Source organism: Dama dama, chromosome 17 (genome assembly GCF_033118175.1).
Source record: "Dama dama isolate Ldn47 chromosome 17, ASM3311817v1, whole genome shotgun sequence".
Lineage (NCBI taxonomy): Eukaryota > Metazoa > Chordata > Mammalia > Artiodactyla > Cervidae > Dama > Dama dama.
In genome coordinates, this window is record NC_083697.1 from 64,534,543 (window position 1) to 64,555,441 (window position 20,899).

Sequence of the window (20,899 nt, forward strand, 5' to 3'; positions counted from 1 at the left end):
GCCCCACCCAGCAAGCCTCAGTGAGTAGGGAAGACTCATTTGGAATCAGTAGCACCCATGGGCTTTGGATAAGACCCATAGTGCAGCCGAGATAACGAAGGCCTTCCTCCTCTTTCTTCTAACGTGAAAACTAAATGCAGTAATGAGACCTCGGTGAGGGACATTCTGTATTTTATAGTTTTGCTTTTAATACTGAAAGCAAGAATTTGCTGCAATTTTCTAACAATTTATTCTTTTCTCCTTAAAGCAAATAGTTCTGACAGTTCTTTGTGTTTGGCTAGAAACAGGCTGGCTCATGAACATTTAAATGGACAAAGCTTTCATATTGGTCTGTAACACATATAAACAAAGTCCTTTAAGCTCAGTTCCTTGAAAAATAAACACACCGCTCAAACACATTGTTTCTTAGTCTTAACTCTTATTTGTCCTTTAATCTTCATCTCACTCAAAAGAGTTACTTAGGCAAAGTACAAAGGTAAGCTTTAGTCTGGATTTGTGAAATCTAAATGTTTATTGTTTTTTGTTAAATTTGGACGTGGATAATGATAGATGGATTATCTGTTTTAAACTATTTAAAAGCTCTGCCTCATAGTTTCCCTGCTTGATTCTCTGGAAATGTAATTTCTTCCCATTATTGACATTTCTTACTGCTAGTCTGGCTCCTTAAAAATCTGAGCATCTTTTGGTCTCTGCAGCTGCAGAGTCTCTCCTAACTTCCCTTTCTTTTGAGATAGTTAGTTCTCAACAACTGCCTTGAAAGGACCCGCTATTGTGAACAGCTGTTACCTTTTTAATGAAGATAGATGTCACGGAACCCAAGGGAGTAGTTAGTACCACCCGACAAAGCACACCAACTAAATCAAACCAGCCCCAGTGCTCCCATGTCTCCATGCAAACTAGAGAGTAACCCGCCTGAACTTCACTGGTCTATTTGATAACTGGAAATATTAGATTCGTTTCTCCAGTAGTCATGTATGGATGTCAGAATTGGACCGTAAAGAAGGCTGGCACAGAAGAGTTGATGCTTTCAGACTGTGGGGCTAGAGAAGACTCTTCAGCGTCCCATGGACAACAAGGAGATCAAACCAGTCAGTCCTAAAGGAAATCAACTCTGAATATTCATTGGAAGGACTGATGCTGAAGCTGAAGCTCCAATCGTTTGGCCACCTGATGTAAAGAACTGACTCATTGGAAAAAGACCCTGATGCTGGGAAAATTGAGGGCAGGAGAAGGGGGCTACAGAGGATGAGATGGTTAGATAGCATCACTGACTCAGTGGACATGAGTTTGAGAAAACTCTAGGAGATAGTGAAGGACAGGGAGGCCTGGTGTGCTGCAGTCCGTGGGGTCGCAAAGAGTTGAATAGACTTAGTGACTAAACAACAGTATTATCTCATTTTGTGTATTATTTTATCAATTAGGATTGAGTTTGGCTGGTCAATGTGGAAAACTCTACCAATGGCTTAGATTAAATAGAGTTTTATGTCAAACTCGCATAAGTAAGACCTGGACATGAGGTGTCCAGGACTGGTGTGAAGGTTTTGTGACCAGCTGGGGCCTACTGTCTTTTTACTCCATGATCCTCAACTCACAGCCTTTTGATCCAAGGTAGCCATGCAAGCTTTAGCCTTCACGTCCTCCTCTTAACCCAGAGAAATCAGGGATGAGAAGAAGAAAGCTCTGTGCCTTACTTTAAAGACACTTCTGGGAAGTCATGCACTACACTTCTGCGTACATCCTGTTGACTTAAACTTGGTCACATGTCCATTGCTAGCTGCAAGGAAAGACTTGAGGAAAGTAGATTTTGTTTTATTCTAAAAACTGCATGTGGACTTTGCTGGTGGTTCAGTGGTAAAGAATTTGCCTGCCAATGCAGAAGACATGGGCTCGATCCCTGATCTGGGAAAATCCCACATGTTGCGGGGCCTGGGAGCTACAACTACGGGGCCCACATGTCACAGCTACTGAAGCCCACATGCCCTGGAGCCATGGTCCACAACAAGAGAGGCCACTGTGATAAGAGGCCTGTGCATTGCGGCTGGAGAGTAGCCCCTGCTCACCGCAACTAGAGAAAAGCTCACGCAGCAACGAAGATCCAGCACAGCCAATAAACAAATAAAATTACAGTGTCCTGCCTCCCACTGAAAAATAAAGAGCAGATTATGGGTATTTTCACTGGAAGAGAACTGGAAAACAGATACTGAGAGTCAGCTGGAATCTCTTCTGCACATACTCAGGCTGAAGTAGATTTGAAATTTAAAGCTTTTCTTTCACAAAGGCAACAATTTCCTTCATATTCATTTTTTTTCTAGTAGGAGAAATGTGCAAAAAATGATTAACAACAGTACACATTCTATAGTGCACTTAATATGTGTGGCGCCCTTAACATAAGTGTCTGACACATACTAGGTGTCCGTAGTAGGTTGCTATTGCGTTAGACTGTAAAGGCCTCTGAAGGCATGGTGATAATGGCCTTTCACCGGGCCTGGATATGTCAGAGAAGGTCTCCCAAAGGGGGGGACACCTAAGCTAAACCAAGGGGAGTTACTACAAGAATAGTGAACCATGGGGATGAGGGTGGCCCTAGAGAATCTCAGAGTCTGGAACTATGTTGACTTTCTAGGTTCTTTCTCTCTCTTGCTCTCATCTCTTCCTGTCTATCTTTGAATAATTCATCCTCTCCTCCTATAGGTAGACATTCTCCCATTGCAGAGACTATGGCCAAAAGCAGAATTCTCTGCTTCTAGCTCCTTGCCCAGAAAGGCAAGGAATTCTCCTACCTGGCCCTGGTTGAAAAGTCCTGGGGTGCACTCTGGCCCCGTGTGGGTTCTATTTCTGAGCTAGTCAGTGTGACCGGGAGCAACATATACCGTGATTGGCCTAAACTACTCCTGTTTCAGATGGTGAGGGGTATTAGCAGAACATGGGGATAAAGAGGGGGGAGATGGATAGGCCAACAAATACAAGACCTCGCCCTATATGACAGCCACCATCAGCTTCTCTTCCCTTAATCTGCTTTATTTTTTCATGATACATACAGTCCAACTTTGTCTTCATTTACTGGTGTTTCTGTTTGCTTTTCTTCTTCCCTGCTAGAGTGTAGGGCCCAAGATGGACAGGGTATTTCTTGAATTTGCGTAACATTATGTCCCCAGAACTGAGACAGTGCTTGGCACATAGAAGATGCTTGGGCAGTATCTGTGGAATGAATAACTTCCCAACCAGAGTGTGGTGGGTGGAGACAGCTCATCAGGCTGGAAAAGTAGAACCTGAAACACTCCAGAATAGAGTTTAACCGCCTTATAAATCAAAAGAAGCAGAAAATGGTGAGCAGTAAAACAGAGGCGTCTGGAGTTTCTCAGAAAGCATAAGTCATTCACCAACCCTAGCTGGTTCTCATTATCTCCGACAAAGGAGGATGAGAAGAGGACAGATGAGTGAAATAATCCAAAAATATTGTGGAAGCTAGTCGTTCCCACCCCATTCATTAACACACTCTTACTGGAGCAACCGACAGTTAGCACACTGGAGAGCCTTAAGTCTTATCCCCTCTCCTTGGAGTGCTCTCTGCAGAAGACAGGATGCAGCTACTGGGCAACTAGATGGGAAGCATAGACAACATCACAGATGCAAAGAAAGGAACATTTAGACTGTGCAAGCCTTTGTGTTGTTCATATCTTCTAACCCCTCTCGCAAAGCTTGCCTTTGGGTGTCTTGATGGAATCCAATAAGATTGTTCATCCTGGTAACATCCACATCTTTGTTTCCAATTTCTTGCTTCACCCTGAGGTTCCTATGGCCAAGGATGGCCGCAGGTGGCCTGGTTTACATTTGTCAAGCTGCCATTCAGCTTCCAGCTCTCACTTGATCCAAGGTCTTGTTCTTGGCTTTCTATGAAGTCATGAACAGAATGGCCTTTCTGTTTTTCTTTCCCAGAACTACCTGTGAGAAAGCAGCTGAAGCTCCAAGAGGCATGTTGACTTTCAGGGTTTTTTTCCTTTCTCTTCTCCTGTGGTTTGTAGCGTAGGGTAGGGGATACACTTGGGAGTCTGGGAAAGCTTTCCTGATACTTGTTGTTGTTCAGTCACTAAGTCGTGTCCAACTGTCTGTGATCCCAGGCACTGCAGCATGCCAGGCTCCTCTGTCCTCCACTATCTCCCAGAGTTTGCTCAAAATATGTCCACTGAGTCAGTGATGCTATCTAACCATCTCATCCTCTGTAGCTGCCTTCTCCTCCTGCCCTCAGTCTTTCCCAGCATCAGGGTCTTTTCCAATGAGTCAGTTCTTCACATCAGGTGGCCAAAGGATTGGAGCCTCAGCTTCAGCATCAGTCCTTCCAATGAATATTCAGGGTGATTTCCTTTAGGATTGACTAATTTGATCTCCTTGCAGTCCAAGGGACTCTCAAGAGTCTTCTCCAGCACCACAGTTTGAAAGCATCAGTTCTTTGGCACTCAGCCTCCTTTATGGTCCAGCTCTCACGTCCACACATCACTACTGGAAAAACCACGGCTTTGACTATACGGACCTTGGTCGGCAATGTGATGTCTCCTTTTTTAATACACTGTCTAGGTTTGTCATAGCTTTCCTAAAGACCAAGTGTCTTTCAATTTCATGGCTCCAGTCACTGCCCACAGTGATTTTGGAGCCCAAGAAAATAAAATCTGATACTGTTTTCTTGAAAATCCAGTTTTGTAATGCTGTACCAAGCAGCTTGTAAAATTGTGTCATTTCTAGATATGGGCTTCCTAAGTGTTTGCCCTCCCTGATGGGAAATTGGGCCCGAGGCATCTAGTTACGGGATACAAATGGAGAAGGAGATAGAAGAGTATCAGTGTTTATATAAGACTGTGTCCTTAACTGCACTTATAAATTTTGTATGATTTATATATTGACATTTACATGCCAAATGAATGCGTAGCCAACATTTTTTGAGCACTTACGCATCAGGCATTTTTCTGAATGCTTTCCATGTGGTAATACAGTTAACCCTCCCAGCAACCCTATGACATAAATATTATTTGCTCCATTTTACAGATAAGAAAACTGAACTTGGCCAAGGTCAAATAACTAGCCCAAGGTCAGACAGCTGACAAAGGGTGGAGCCAGGAGTCAGCTGAGCTTCCAAGACCATGCTTTCAACCTACTCCAAACTGTTTCTCTTTTGCAGCAGGTATAGGTTGGGAATCTAGGCATACACAGCATTTAGTGAAGGGGGACTATCCAGGTTAGCATCATCCAGTATAAGCATGGGTCTTCCCAGATGGCACTAGTGGCAAAGACCTGCCAATGCAGGAGACATAAGAGACACAGGTTCGATCCCTGGGTCGGGAAGATCCCCTGGAGAAGGGCACAGCAACCCACTCCAGTATTCTTGCTGGGAGAATCCCATGGACAGAGGAGTCTGGCGGTCTGTAGTCTATAGGATTGCACAGAGTCAGACACGACTGACGCGATTTAGCATGCAAGCGTACGCAGGCAGTAAGTATACAGCGGTTGGAAGAGGTGATGCTGCTGACGGCTGTCACTACACTGAAGTGCATCTGGTGCTGTCAGCTTTTGCCGTCTGGTAGTTGGAGACAAAGTCCTCTGTCAGAATCCCAGCTTGGCCGATTACTGTGTGACCTCCGTCAAGTTACTCAAACTCTCTGATTCTTTTCTATAAAATGGGGACAACGCCAACCACATCACTGGGGAGTAGGTTGTGCAGATTGAATGATAGAGCCTACAAAAAGCATCAAGCATAGCCCCAGACACAGAGTAAGTGTTCAATAGCATTAGCCATTTGGCCTGTTCTCAGTGGATAAATAACCCAAGATAATTACTTGCATTTCCAAAGAAATTAAATGCAAAACCGTATCCAATTTAGATATATAATTTTCAGTTAGTCATGAGTTCTTCCTTTTCCTGCTAAAAGTCAGGCCTGGCTTTTGTACAAGTCCTGGTTAACTTTTGACTTACAAGTAAACTACCTTCATTTCCATAACTGGAATTTCTGCCTTCCTCCGGAGGGTCATGTCAGCTGAACTCACCCAGGCCACATTCAGGTCCTCGGCGTGGCGGCTGCAGAGTGTCTCTCTCCACACTTCCCTTCCCCTCTCGCTCACTGAGTCCTGATGCAAGAGCTGTGTGTGCCTGTGAATGACACCCGCTCTGTCCCCCCAGAAGGCCCCCCTTGGGGGAGAGTCAGCGGATCTAACTAAAGTCAGAGTCAGAGGTTATAACTGATGGAAGCCGCTGGACAAGGCAATTCCTGCAAAGACACTGGCTGTGGTGGGCATATAAGTCAGCGTAGACAGTGTTTAAAAATTGCTGACATGGAGTATATTTGTTTGTTTGTTTTTCCTTTCTATGGGGAATGTGGAGGGTACCTGCCTGAGCATCCCAGGAAATCCGCAGTGGGGCCTTTCAGTCTTTGTGGATGTCATTCACAGCCCTGATTTTAAGCAACAGTCTGGGAGAGATTAAGCTGAGGTTTATCTTTGAGTGACCGGAGTTATTTCTGTTTTCGTCAGCTTGGACTCTTGTAATTAATGCTAAGACACTGGCGGGAACAAGGCTTTTATTATAATGTGAGGGTGAGGATGGCTTTGACTGACCTTTCTTCTGCTGGAGTTTCAGTGTTTTAGTATGTGCTGCTTGCGCTGGAAAGAATTTATAATCACAGGCTGTCAAAGACAGCCATTGTTTTCACTGCTCTGAACATGTGGGTCAGCCACAAGTGCTTTCAGCTCCCCCAGCGCCAAGAGCTGGCCGAGAGGGAGAGCATGCCTGGATTCTTCTGAAGCATCAGGAAAAGCATTTTGCATATTTTTCACTGCTTCTTTTTTTTTTTTAATTTTTTGCCCCAGAAAAGACAGCTCCCTTTCAGAGCAGGAATTTCCCTTCAAGGTAGCAGAAGATGGAGCATACTGCTCCAGGATTTTATGAAACTGATTCTGCTGCAAAAACAAATGCTGGGTGCCTCAGCCAGACAGCGTAAACAGAAGCACTTGTACAACTAAACGAGGGGCTGGGTCCCGGAACAGACATGCAGTTATGGATCCTGAAAGACGGGTCAAGGTTAAGGTTTTTGTTTTTCACTTTTCTTTTCATCTTTTATTGTATTCTTGTGAATCCAAACTTGATGATCTTTTATTCTTAATTTCTCAAAAATTTTTTTTTTAAACATTGTGGACTACGAGATGCCTGGGGATTTTTTTTTTTTTAATGTGTGTGATTTTCTGATTGAGAAAGTTGTAGCAGGGAAGGGTTGAAGAATGAAATGTTGACTTGCAGATGATAATCAATGTGATAACTGCTTGCTGTAGCCTTTCCAGTGATTGTATATGCAGGATTTTTTGGAGACCGCCGGGGACTGATTTTCCTGAGATTCACAGGCTCTGTGTCTGGTGCAGTAAGGTCTGTAATCCTTTTGTTTTCTTCTTGAACAGGAGACTGATGACATTGAGAGCCCTAAACGTAGTATTCGAGACAGTGGCTACATCGACTGCTGGGACTCGGAGCGCAGTGACTCCCTCTCTCCCCCTCGACACGGCAGAGATGATTCCTTCGACAGCCTGGATTCCTTTGGCTCCCGTTCCCGGCAGACTCCTTCGCCAGATGTAGTCCTCAGGGGAAGCAGTGATGGTAGGTTGGAGCCTTAATAAACTGCACTTCTTAGAATGAAACACTAACAAGAGCTGCCTTGTCCCCAGCCGAGAGATTGGCACTGGGAAGGCAGACTCCATACCTTCCTTGCGGCAACTCTAAACTGGTAGGAAAAAAAAATCTCTTAATGTTGTTTTTTGGTGGTCCTTAGAATTTGGGTTGCCTTTGCCAGCAGTTGGTTTGAACATTGCCTCAGTGAGCATATCTTCTGTTGGAAAATGTGTTACATCATTCCTCCCTGGGTCTCAGTGAATCAAGAGGCTGTAACAGACCATTAGCTCATAAAGTGTGCTGGAGGTTTATATGTTCCAGGTACGAGGAAGGGAAATGCTTGAGTGAGTACCACACTGTATAAGTGAAAATGGATCAACTTCCAGCAAACTGGAAACACACGGCCCAGACTTATGACAGCTCGGAAGCTTGGGACTGTGAAACTTTAATTGGCATGGTTTTGCCCATATTCGATGCTTATGGTAACTGACCGTTGACTAGAGCGATGCAGGTGGTCCTTGATGTATTGAACACAACCCAGACTGCTTGTTTCTTCAGAGGCTGGGTTTGATTTAAATCTCCTGGATTTTGTATCACCTGAAAGGAATGATCATTTTTCTTTACAAAAATGTATGGTCATGCAACCTGATGTAAATTTAATGCATATTTTTCAGAAGCCGTTTACCTTACTTATCTTGTGCCTTTGTGCTTTTGTTAATAAGAAGGGAAGATAGCTTGGTTCTGCGTGTGTAAACTTGGAGAAAGACTCTCAGGGGAATTCTTTTATTTGTGTCTATTTCTTTTTATTAGAAAAAGAAATAATTAGCTTCTGATTGAAGCTCATATGTCTAGAGACTTTAAGTCTTCTGTCTGAGATGAAGATTTTATTTTATAGCTGAAAGATCCCTTCCAGTTATAAAATTCTTATGTTACTGAAGTACTTGGGTGTTTAATATGCCCAGGTCCTGAGTTCATTACTCGACCTCTGGTATCTCATTTAATCCTTAGCACAGATTATGAGATGCCCAGTATGTGAGTGAGTTCTCTCACAGGGCTATGAAACACTCCTTAGCCATATTTTACAGATGAATCTTAGGTTAAGAAACCATCCTAACATTATAAGTGCCCCAAATGACTGTAAGCAGCGTGACAATGTTAGCCTCGAGAAGTGTGAGTCCAAAGCTTATACCCTAAAGCTTAATTTACTCACACTTCTTTCTGTTTGCTTAATAGATTTTTCAGATTCTAGCATGACTGAGCTAATGCTTTTGTTTAGTACTTAAACTTGCCAGCAAATAGATTAGCCTCAGGGCCATATCGTATGTGACTCCTAAAGAATTCCATGGTGCATTGTGAGCTGCTTGAAAAACATTTCTACAATTTTACATGACATCTTAAGTCCCACCCACAGTATTGGAAGTTGCAAAACCAACTGCATGATCTACTTGAACTTTAACATAACTCAAAGAGAGATTTACTTTCATGAAACATATCATAACTAAACTATTGCATCCATATTATTTTGATTGTTTTAAAGAATTATTATTGTCTCATCCTAGTTTTTAATAACTGGTAATGTGGATCCTTTATTTATTCTGTCACCAGCTTCGAGGGGTTCCGAGTTTATAATGAGCCACATCTTGAAGGGATTTGAGATGGTAATTACTAATATTGTCCTAATATGTGCTCAGGCACAGTTTCATTTGCAGCAATTAAGATTGATAAGCCAGAGTCTTTTCATAACAGTTTTTCCCATGTAGAGAAAAACATGAAATTGAGCTTCACAAAACACCATCCGTGAAAGAGCATCTTAACACACAGATTTCACCAATCAGTCTGATACCTTCAGGCTCATATTCTTGTAAACTAATCAAGACCTAATGAGGTTTTAAAGAAAAACAACACTTTTTGTCTGCCTTTAACAATGTGGTATAATTTTATCCAAATTGATGTTGTATTTCATTAGAGTTTATGGTATATTTTTTAAGTGATGTAATCAAGAAGATTGCTAGTCCTAATAAACACTTTCCAATTTAGAAGAACTTTTTTTTTTTCTAATTCTTGAAAATTTACTTCCTAGGACTCATAATCAACTAAGGAAAGTCTTACCATGAGATTTTCCAACTCCATATTGGGTCGAGAGAGAGTTTTCATTTGGTTATTACTGAGGCCCACTGACCCATTCAATAGGGATAGTCAAGAGCCACGCACATAAGAGGTGCCGTGACTCTATGGGTTGGACACAAGCCACACGGTAAGGAAGCTCTGGGTCCCCAGGTCAATTCAGCCTGTCTTGCCTGACAGGCCCCCAGTTCCTCCCTCGCTTTCACTGAGATGCCTTCTGAGGTGAGCTCCACTGAAGAGGAAATACAAAATCTTCCACTTGGGTGCTTTTAAAATTAAGAACATGTTTTATAAACATAATGCATTTTGTTAAATGAATATTCTTATCTCTTATATAAAAGGTTGGTTAAGGGAGAGAAATAAGGAATGAGAGAAATTAAAGTACTGGAGGAAGATGAAAAAGTAGAGGGTTGGTGGTATATATGGTAAAGTCAAAGTGAAAGTGAGGCGCTCAGTCATGTCTGACTCTTGGCACCCTGCTCCTCTGTCCATGGAATTCTCCAGGCAAGAGTACTGGAGTGGGTTGCCATTTCCTTCTCCAGGGGATCTTCCCGACCCAGGGATCGAACCCAGGTCTCCTGTATCGCAGGCAGATTCTTTGCCATCTGAGCCACGAAGGAAGCCGGTATATGGTAAACATAGGTTAAAAAAAAAAAAAGAAAGACCCCTAGTTGTTGGAAGGGAGGGAAATGTAGACCCAGTGGAAAGGAAGGATCGGACTTTGATAAAAGCATGTCATCATGGTCATGTGCGCTATTGGGCATAGATGGAGAAGCCACCCTAGTACATTTTCATCTTTTCAGGATTAAGTCAAAATCTTTTGAAGTCTTGGCCTGAGATAAGAAGAGTTCTAACACTTGGGTGCTTTAGGTATCAGGTAATCCTCACAACAACTTATGAGAGCTGTATTACCACCTTATTTCCAATGAGGACCCTGAGGAACAGAAGGGTTACATCCCCTAGTCACACATCTAGGCGATGATGGAGCTGAAATTAGACCCTGGTCTCCAAGTCCAGAAGGTTACACTGCTTTCAACTAAGTCACTCTGCCTCTGGGCATTTGTAAATTAACTCTTTTTGAAGTGTCTGTTGAAGACATTTATCAAAGAGTAATTGGGGGGGGGGGGGTGATCCGTTTATGTGTTAAACAACCTATTTTGAGACTCTCAGTGTATTATAGGTAATATGTTTTTAGATATTGTACCAAAATAAGTTTCATAGATTATAGTGTTTTAGAACAGAGTGAATAGTGACAGCTCTATTCCATGCTAGGCCTTCACAGTTGATTGAAGAATCATTTTCTTTCCTTCATTTATTCAGCAAAGTACAGTCAGGATGCTTTAAGCAGGGGGCATTGCGTCCAAAGTTAGAAAACTGCAATAGTGCATGTGATGATGATGATGATGTCCTTTTATCAAACTCTGATCCTTCCTTTCCCCAGGGCCATGTTTCTCTCCTTCCAGCAACCAGGGGTCTTTCTTGGGCTGGAATCTGGAGAACAGAAATTGGAGTCTTGAGCTGTTACTTACCAGCCGTGGAGAAGGGGCCCTTTAGGGGTCTCTTTGAGCCTCTGTTTTCACCTCTGTATCATGGGGAAAATATCAAATAGGGAAACAAATCCAAGTGCTTGGCAAGGCAAGGTAGTATTAGTGTTTGTTATAAAGCAATTCCCCGAGGGCTCTGAGTATTTTGTTATGATACTGAGACAGATATACGTGCTAAAAGACTTGGGGTGAGAAGGGAACTAAGTTATGAATCAAAAACCAACAAGTAATGAAATGGTCAAAACTCCAGAAGGGAGGCTGAAGGTCAGTGACATGAATAATTCATAAATTGAACATTTCATCTGCAACAATGAACAACTTGTTTATGGTCAATGCTTTTAACTTTTACCGTTGTTTAAAAGCCATTAAATCATTTAATCTCCAGGGCAGGTTATGTCATTCCTATTTTTTTACAGAAAAGAATGAGCAGGTATATTAGAGACAAGCCTGGGAGCCCACAGCTCATCAGTGACAGATCGGGAACGATTAGCATGAAGAGTAGTCAGTGTTTGTTAAGCACTTACTCAGGACCAAGGACTGTAGCAGTAGTCTCACACGTATCTGATCCTCCCAACGGTGCTGCGAAGTAGGTGATACTGCTATCCTCACTATATTAAAGACTGGAAAACTAGCGGTGTTACTTTGGCATTGGTCCCTGCACCACTCGAAGCCTTGCTGAGTGGCAGAGCTCAGTACAAAGTGGATCTGACATAACCACCTGCACTACCCGCTTCTCTAAGGCTGCCACATCTCTCGACTTTTAGTTTAAGGTTCTTTTCACAAATGTAAAGAAGTCAATTTCTGTTTGCTATCAATGGAGTTGAAGGACCTTTTTATACGGCACTCACTGATTAAGAGTTTTCAACCAGCGTTCAGATGGTGGCTGCCTGTCACAGGAGTGCATGTTTTGATGACAGTTTCAGTCCAGTGGATGTTAGAAATCTGATGAGATGAGACTCAGGAAACAAGGATACAGTATAATTTGGATACTGACCAGTGAAAGACTGATGTTGGTAATGTTGAATTCCTTTGCGTTGTATAGAATGCTCTTTAAGCTAGACTAATTCATTGATTCGTCTGATCGTTTGAGTATATCCATTGTGTGCAAAGACCATGTGATAAGTACTGTGAAGGGTATAAAGCCCTGTTCTCAAAATACAAAATAGAAAGGATAAAGTGCCAGAAGAAAAATAGATCATCGGGCCATAGTGTTCACAGGAAAAAACTGCCTCCAGCTCTGGGTACCAGGAAGGGCTCTGATATAGAGGAATATGCATTTATTATAACTCAAGCCATTTCCTGGAAGGCAAACTCTTGGTATAATCCATACTGATCATTTTTCTGAATTCTTATAGTTCTTATATGTCTGTGCTCCTTGACTATAACGAATATTCTCCAGGTGTTTCATGAATTGGTTAAAGATATGTCAAAGACAAAGGATTATAAATCTTTTATAATTCTTATTTGTGAGACTATCTAGTGCAGAATAAGACTTGCAACAACAGGTGCTGTGTAAAAACTCCGTAAATTTATTTTTTCTTTTGAGACTTGCAGAATCTGAGCAGGCATATAGTCCTATTGCAAATGTATTGTTAATTGTAACTCTCAGATACAGCTAAACTTACTTCTTTTTTTTTTTTTTTTTTAATTTGACTTTTTTCTCTCTTGATTAGAATTGAGAGCTTTTCCCAGAGTGGACTAACTTTGACTGATACTTTCGATTTGTTAAGTTAATAATTTAAGGAAGTAATCCCCGGAACCCACAGATTTAACCACATCCCCCATACTGTATACTTGCCATTTGGAATTTTATTGCTAGCCCGGCACACTCTCTCAGCACCTGTCCTCTCTCCCCAGGGAGGGGGAGCGACTCTGAATCCGACCTGCCCCATCGGAGGCTGCCCGATGTGAAGAAGGATGACATGTCTGCGAGGCGGACGTCCCACGGTGAGCCGAAATCAGCAGTGCCTTTTAACCAGTACCTCCCCAACAAGAGCAACCAGACAGCTTACGTCCCCGCGCCTCTGAGAAAGAAGAAGGTGGAGCGAGAGGAATATCGGAAGAGCTGGAGTACCGCCACCTCCCCCCTGGGTGGGGAGAGGCCCTTCAGGTAAGACCTGGGCTGTGCTCCTCCTGTCCTGGCTTGTGATGCAGGAACTACAGCCCCTGGATATGAATGAGCCCCAAGAGCCACTGTAGACCATTGATGTGAGATTACAGATGGAGGTGGGAAGAACAGACCTTCAGAGAGAGATCGTCAATAGGATAGAAGCTTCACGAAGGCGCCTACAACTGTGCCTGGCACACAGTAGGTATTCAACCAACACTGGTCTAATGAGTAGATTTTTGAAACCAGCTCCATCATTAGGACATTGAGAACAGGTCTGTCATCCATATCCTTCCCTGGAGACTATCTGACTCCCAGTCCTGTTAGATCGGGTACAATAAGACCTTTTATCTACATGGAAGTTTATCTAGACATAAGCTCAAGCATTATGTAAGGGATGCGTGAACATGCTTGAGTCGTAGGTAGAAACAAACAGTCCTAATGAAATGGAAGAAGCATTGGACTTCTCGTCTCTTTAGGGAAGCAAGCAGTCTTTCCCCTAATCTCTGATTATGTTTTTGTATTTCTTCATTCATTTATTCAGTAAGAAAGTATTTATTGAGCATCTACCATGTGCTAAGCAATAGATCTTTTAGGTGTTGGAGACCCAATAGAAGGTAAGATAGAGTCTTTGCCTTCAAGAACCTTATAGTCTAATAAAAGAAACTTATAGCCTGGTCTAATCCTTTTAGCAAAACCATCCTGATCATTGCTTGGTTATTTTTTATAGTCTACCTTTATTATCTATGATTTTCCATTGAGTAAACATTTTATTCAAAGTTGTAGTTATTAAAGAAAACATGAATTTTGCCTTTCTGTCAGAAAAGGTTTTTGCCTATCAAAGTTTGAAATAGCTTTCAATCAGTGTGGAGATCATGATGTGTTGTACTAATTAACAAACAGCTGCATTTAATTTTCTTCACATTACCAGAATAGTATTGCATACTATGATCCTTTTTCAAGTGGAAGTAATATCAGAATGACCAGGAGCTGATCTATGATCTGCTCCCCAGCCTAGTGAGTTAGTTTGGTCAATTATGTTGTCCAACTCACTAGCTATCCTGAAACGATAGAGGAAGAGGAAAGTGAAGTGGGGTCTCCTTGTGAAGAGGACCCCGTCAGTCAAACGGACACCAGTGGGAAGCCGCCTGATGGTGGGTCAGAACAGGAGCAGCCTCCTCCAGAGGGGGCTGTGGTGGCACCAGCTCCCAAGTCTGACGAGAAAGCTGCTGCTGAAATGCAGAAGCGCAGAAGGCTGGAGCAAGCCGGGATCAAGGTCATGCCAGCAGCCCAGCGCTTTGCCAGGTTAGCTGTGCGGGCCCAGGACTGGCCTGGCTGGCTTTGTGCATGCCCGGGGCTTTGGAATCTGTCTGATGTGGTGGAGTTTCCATCTTGTTTGCCCACTTCCTGCTTTACCCGTTGCATCATTATTTCCTACTTGGAGCAAATAGAAATAGCTAATCGTCTTTGCCTTCAGGCCTGTCTCTGCCGGATTTTTGGTTATTTTAAATGGAGGTAAAGAGTGAGCTTCATGCTGCTTGAGTAGACCTTGTCCTGGTCAAGGATGTGTGGTCAGTCATTTGTGGGCTACAGGACGTATCTGGCAATAACATCTGATTTTTCAATTGTTTATGGCTTGTTAATTTTCACACTACTCCTAAATGGCTCTTATCTTCCTTTACACATCACTAGAAAATCGTTCCTTTGGCATGGGAAGCACCGTCTTTAGAAAGAGTGGCTGTCTGACAAAAATCCACTTACTTTGTTTGTCCCAAGGGAGTAGTAAGTACAATTAGGTTTATTTGACTCATGTCTAAAACTTGTTGATTCAGAAACAAAGAATGGAGTAATTACTTCTCTTTGTTGTAACAGAGGCACTAGTGTCGGTCCTGGTGGCCTCGAGTTACATGAGAGGTGGAGACCCTCAGCAGCTGAAGTCACAGAGAAATGTGATTGTACAGTTTCATGTAGTGTTTGGAGAAGCCAGTTAATTTTTGCCATGTAATAGCCATGAAGATCCTAACAGATAATAGACCAAAATTTACTGGACAAATGGTAATTCACAACAGTTTGACCATTGAAATCCCTTTGCCACTTGCTCTTTCATTGAATCCTGAAAGGTGGGTGATATACCCATTTTTTCAAGCAGAATAAGCGGAGGATCAGTGAACGTTGTGACTTCCCAGTCTCTGAGACACTTACTGCTGACCTGGTGGCCACCTTCAGGTTTCTCCAACCACAGCGTCACCACTGCCTCCCACACGTTTGACAGAATGTTTTCCATCCCTCTGTACAACTCCCTGTGTGGTTACTCTGTGGTCTAGATCTTCACTGAAAATTCCAGCACTGGCTTATATGGATTTAATCTTAGGGTGGCTTTGTATTGATAATACACCGAGGATATAATTCTTCCTGTCTGTGGTATCCCACAGATAAACACGTCTGTCCTAAATGTGTATGTGCTTCTAGAAAACTCTGACATAAAACTGTGCTTATGCTACAAGAAACTCTCGGGGTTTCTAAAATTATAAAGGATAATGTCATACCATCTTAAAAACAGAAATAAATCCAGATATTCTTTAAATTGTAGTTCAGAGACCTTTTGAGACACATGCTGTTTCAACATGATTTGAGCGTCTGTGTATGTCAAAGACCCAGCTAGGTGCTGAGAAAATCAAAATGGAGTATATCCTCTTACCAGTTTTCAGTTTTTCCTGCTTCTGTCTTCAAGCCTAGGGCACTGTGGAAATCAGTAATAAGTGATACAGATAAGAGAGTGAATTTATTAAAAAAAAAAAAAAAAGCTTTAATCTTAATTTCCTTGACACACATACCTTCATTTTTATCACATCTGTGAAGTCTGTAACTAAAAGTTACCAAAGACACCATCATCTTTTTTATTGTTTTTCTTGTTATTTTCAAAAATTGCCAATGTTTGAGTATTAAAATCTCATTTTTAAAAAATTGATTTTTTTCCATAATTACTAATGCTATTGACTGTCACAGCATGTGTATTGGCTACTCAGGTTTTTTCTTTTTCCTACAAAGTCCCTCATATCTTCTGTCATTTACTTTTGTACTTTTAAAAAAATGTATTATTGTGGTAAGAACACTTGGCATGAGATCTATACTCTGAACAAATCTTTAGCTGTCCAATACAGAGTTGTTCACTGTAGGTACAATGTTGTATACCAAATTCCTAGAATGTATTCAGCCTGCTTAACTGAAACATTATCCTATTGATTAGCAATCCCTGTTTCACCCTCCCTCCATCCCTAGTGACCACCTTGCTATTCTCTGTATTTGACCATTTTAACTACAGGATGTAAGTAGAATCATGCCATTTTTTTCTTTCTATGACTCTGGCTCATTTCACTTAATGTCCTCGAAGTTCATCCATATTATCACATATTACAAAATTAATTCTTCTTTGAGGCTTAATAATCTTCCATTGTATGCATGTACACAACCTTACCCTTATTCATCCCTTGATAGACATGTGGGTTGTCTCCACATCTTGTTTATTATGAATAATTTTGTGGGAGTGCAAAGATCCCTTTGGGAATCCTGGTTTGAGTTCTTTTGGATCTATATACCCAGAAATGGGATTGCGAGGTCTAGTTCTGTTTTTACTTTTTGAGGAACCTCCCCGTGTCATCTTTGTTGTTACTACTGTCCAGTCGCTAGGGCATGTCCGACTCTCTGAGGTCCCATGGACATGTGATCTTTAGAGTATCCAAAAGAGCACGGGGAGACAAGTGGGCAGAGACTTGAAGAGAACGCGGCGCACCCAGGAATTGTGGTGATGTGGAGAAGAGAGGAGAGTGGGCAAAGGCTGGGGATTCCACGAGCGTCCTGTGCCTCTTCAGTAACTGGAAGTTTATTTTCTGATAAAACAGTGCAGTCTTTTATGACCGCTCCCATCCTGTGCACAGACCTAGAGTCGTAGTTAGTCTACAACCGTGAATTCTAATTGAAGAATAATAGTATATTTGTGTGGTAATTTTTGCTCCTGTCCATGTTCCTGGGATCTGGCTTAGTTTTTCCATATTTTATCCAAGTTAGCTCTATTAAGCAGAAATTTGCAGGTCGGTTAATGTCTGCAGATGTCAGTTAACGTCATACTTTAGAGCTACTGACTTAGCATTTTATAAATGGAGTTCAGGAAAATCATGCATATTCCCAGAGAATGTTCCCAATAGCAACACAACACAGCTGCTCCAAACACCCAGAATTCATTTGTTAGAGAGATTTTTCAGCTGCTAGCTCTCTCATAAAAGTTTTATATAGACCATGCCACCAGCCTGCCCTGTCTGTGTCTTTGTCACTTACTTTTTGCAGCCTACAACGGAGTCAACGGCCATCCTAAATTTATCACATTTTGGATCCTGCTTTTAATGTGGCAGAAAGTAGCTTAACTGGAATGAAATGCATCTCATGAGGAAGGAAAGGATTCTTGGTGTCTGGAAAATAAGACTATGAAACATTTCAATATGCTGATGTCTCTTAAGGCATTTTAACTTCAGTCTCCTATCTTTGCAATCCAAATGCATTCTGGCCACCACATCTTGGAACCCAACAAGAGGCACCAGATCCTTCTTGTGCCTATTTCTGAGCTGAGAAAGTCTGTGTTTGCAGAGATGGGGAGAGAATGACGTCCAGGCAAAGAAGGAGGCATGTAGATGAGAGGCAGGCCTGACTTTTGTAGACCAGTTTTTGATGGTTGTGTCACAAGTATTCTCAAACACCTCCTTGAATTATTTTTAATACCATATAAAAACGAGCAAAAGTGCGTGAGTTTTCTAGTCGAGAAGTCCCAGGCTTCCTGTCAAAGAATATGTTAGGAGGTATCTTAGCACCATGGGACAGAGTAGGTCTTTCTTATTAAATATGTCTGCCGTTGAAGTCAGAAATGCATAAACTACTTTTCCTTCCATGTTTATGATTTTAGTTTATGATGTAGTTAGCTTAATTACCCCCCAAATATGAGACTCTGCCAGAGAAGCTGAGATTTCTGTGTTTAAGAGGATAAAATAAGAACCAAGATTCACTTCCCCTGAATTAAAATGCCATGGAGATTTGAATTCTCCGACTTGGTGTTTCCCATTGGAGAAGTAAACTTGTTTTTGAACTGAATTATAGGTTTCACGTGATTGGGCTTCTTTTCTAATTGTTTTCATATGTTTCAGCACTCAGTCTTTTCTACTAGCCTGTGGATCTTCTCAGGCACATAGTAATTAATCACAGAGAGGGGGAAAAATCCTCCAAGGAACAATAGACATTTTAGAAGTCTTTGGAGGAAGAGCAGATGCAGCTAAGTGCCAGACACATATTCCTCCTTACCAGATGCCTGTGTATCCTGACTGTTGCCGAACAGATTCTGGGGGACCAGGGACCAGGCAGACACAGGATGTGTGTGAACCTCTGTGACTCTGGATGTAGCTGCCCTGGTTGGGAGGTCTCTGGTAGTGCCCGTGACGTCCCCAGGAGGCCTAACAGGCTTTTCTGGAAGGCCCGGTTTCTTCCAGTGGAACAAACTGACTGCTAATCTGAGCTGATTGCTTGTGCGCCGTCAGGTAAAAGGGAGCGAAAGAAAATGCCAGCTTTTCCTCAGTTGAAATCATTATCTGACTCACTTTGAAATATATAAGCCTCAGAAGCTTTGAGACAAGGGCTTTTCTTCCCACTCACCTGCTCAGAGCCTACAATCTCTCCTTCAAAGATAGCCTTACTTGTTTTAGGACAGAGTTGCCAGGTAGGAGGCAGGGCTTGGCATTTCTCATGTCACGTTGGACTGTATACCTCCTAAGTAAAGCAATGAGCTAGGCCCACCGAGGAACCCCTTCTTCAACACAACTCATCTATGAATAACTCCGAAGAAATAGTGCCAAACCTCCCCCATGAATATCAAGCCAGAGAGCCAAGGTCTGCCACTTACATGTGCTTACTTTACTTACATTCAGATGACCATAACTGGAAACCTCAACATTCCCCTCTGCAGAGTGGTCATTGTAATTCCAGTCTTACAGGGTTGTCTTGAATGTTAGTGTATCTGGAATATACTAGCTCTTCAGAGCTATTGTAATTATTATAAAAACAAAGTAGTGTATACTGAAGGTTTACAATAAACTGACCTTCAGAAAAGAAGGGCACGTTATAAAAAGTCATTTAAATATTTTTGCTAACTAGATACCTGTGTGCATAAGCCTTCATATTTGCCTTATAGACATTATTTATTACTTCATAGCCAACAGTGCCAACCCAGAATTTATGTCATTAAATTTTTTCTCTTTCTGAGTCTGCCTTGAAGCTCTGAATTTACATGATTCAAGCAATTAGCAGAATGTCATTATGATCATTTTTCAAGTGGGCAGGGAGTGTCTTTAAGTGGCCAGTGATATGGAAAGCTTTATTCACCCCCTGTTTTTAAGCCTGCATATCTAAACTGAGATCATTTGAAATGAGTCCGGCCACACTGGGCATTTAGCCTAAAAAGAAACACCCCAGGGAATTTGTAGCCTAGCTGGATTCACGTGATGCATAAGGCCGTAGATTCTCCTTGCTCAAGTTGGCATGGCTGTTTGCGTAAATGCATGTTTTATCGCATAAAATTCTGCTTGAGTTGGGAGAGATTGAAGCCCAGGACTCTGGTCAGAAAACAGAAGGACTGTTGCTTTTGGACTTGAGAGCTTCAAGCTCGGGGTCTGCTCCGGATGAGATGAGACAATGAGTTTGAAAGGGCTTTGTAAGCTGTAAAGTGCTGTGCCAGCCTGTCAGGTATGGTTAGCTAGCCTCCTATTGTCAGTCCTGGCTGAGCATTACCATCTGCAGCTAGCAGTGCCAGGCACACCATTCCGAGCACAACTTCAGGGCCCCTTCATTTAGTGACCAAAATGCTTCTCTGTCTCCTGCTTCCATAGTAACGATAATGCCTTATTTTTGACACCATGCTCCACTTTCAAAACTTGCTGGAGATATCTTTTGTGTAATGAATAGTAGAGTGGTTAAGAACAGGACCTGTGGAGCCAAACGGCCTGGGTTTGACTTGTAACTTAAGCAATGGCGCTTTGACCTTGGGCAAATTTCTTCTCGTAATCTCAGTTTCCCCTCTATAAAATGGGGATGCTAGCCCCACTGCCATTGCAAGGCTAGTATTAGAGTTCAATGAATTAACACTAGAAGGAATTCTAGCCCATTCATAATAATGAACCACCCTCTTTATCATCATCACTGTGCTGTTTAAATAATGAGTTTTCGAAGAGATTGATTCAGTGGCCTCTCATTTCCCACTGACCATTCTTTATGGCCACAGTCAGCCAATACCAGTCGGTTCTTGCCAGACTTGTTGGCTAGGGAGGCAGGGACAAGAGTGTAACGCCGTCCAAGAGGGGCCAGGCAGGAAGTGAAGAGCCGGGCTGCTCAAAGGGCAGTGTTTCATATATTAAGAAATAAATTTAATTTGCACAACATGGATGGACCTAGA

The 20,899-nt window shown here is 42.2% G+C and overlaps 1 protein-coding gene across 1 annotated transcript in view; it reads left to right on the forward strand.

Annotated features, from left to right (window-relative positions):
- Positions 1 to 20,899, forward strand: part of LIMCH1 (LIM and calponin homology domains 1) — a 360,985-nt gene that overhangs the window by 267,592 nt on the left and 72,494 nt on the right. The window contains 3 exon segments of the mRNA XM_061164658.1: positions 7,434 to 7,629; positions 13,167 to 13,419; positions 14,473 to 14,721. Coding sequence (XP_061020641.1) covers positions 7,434 to 7,629; positions 13,167 to 13,419; positions 14,473 to 14,721 — 698 coding nt within the window.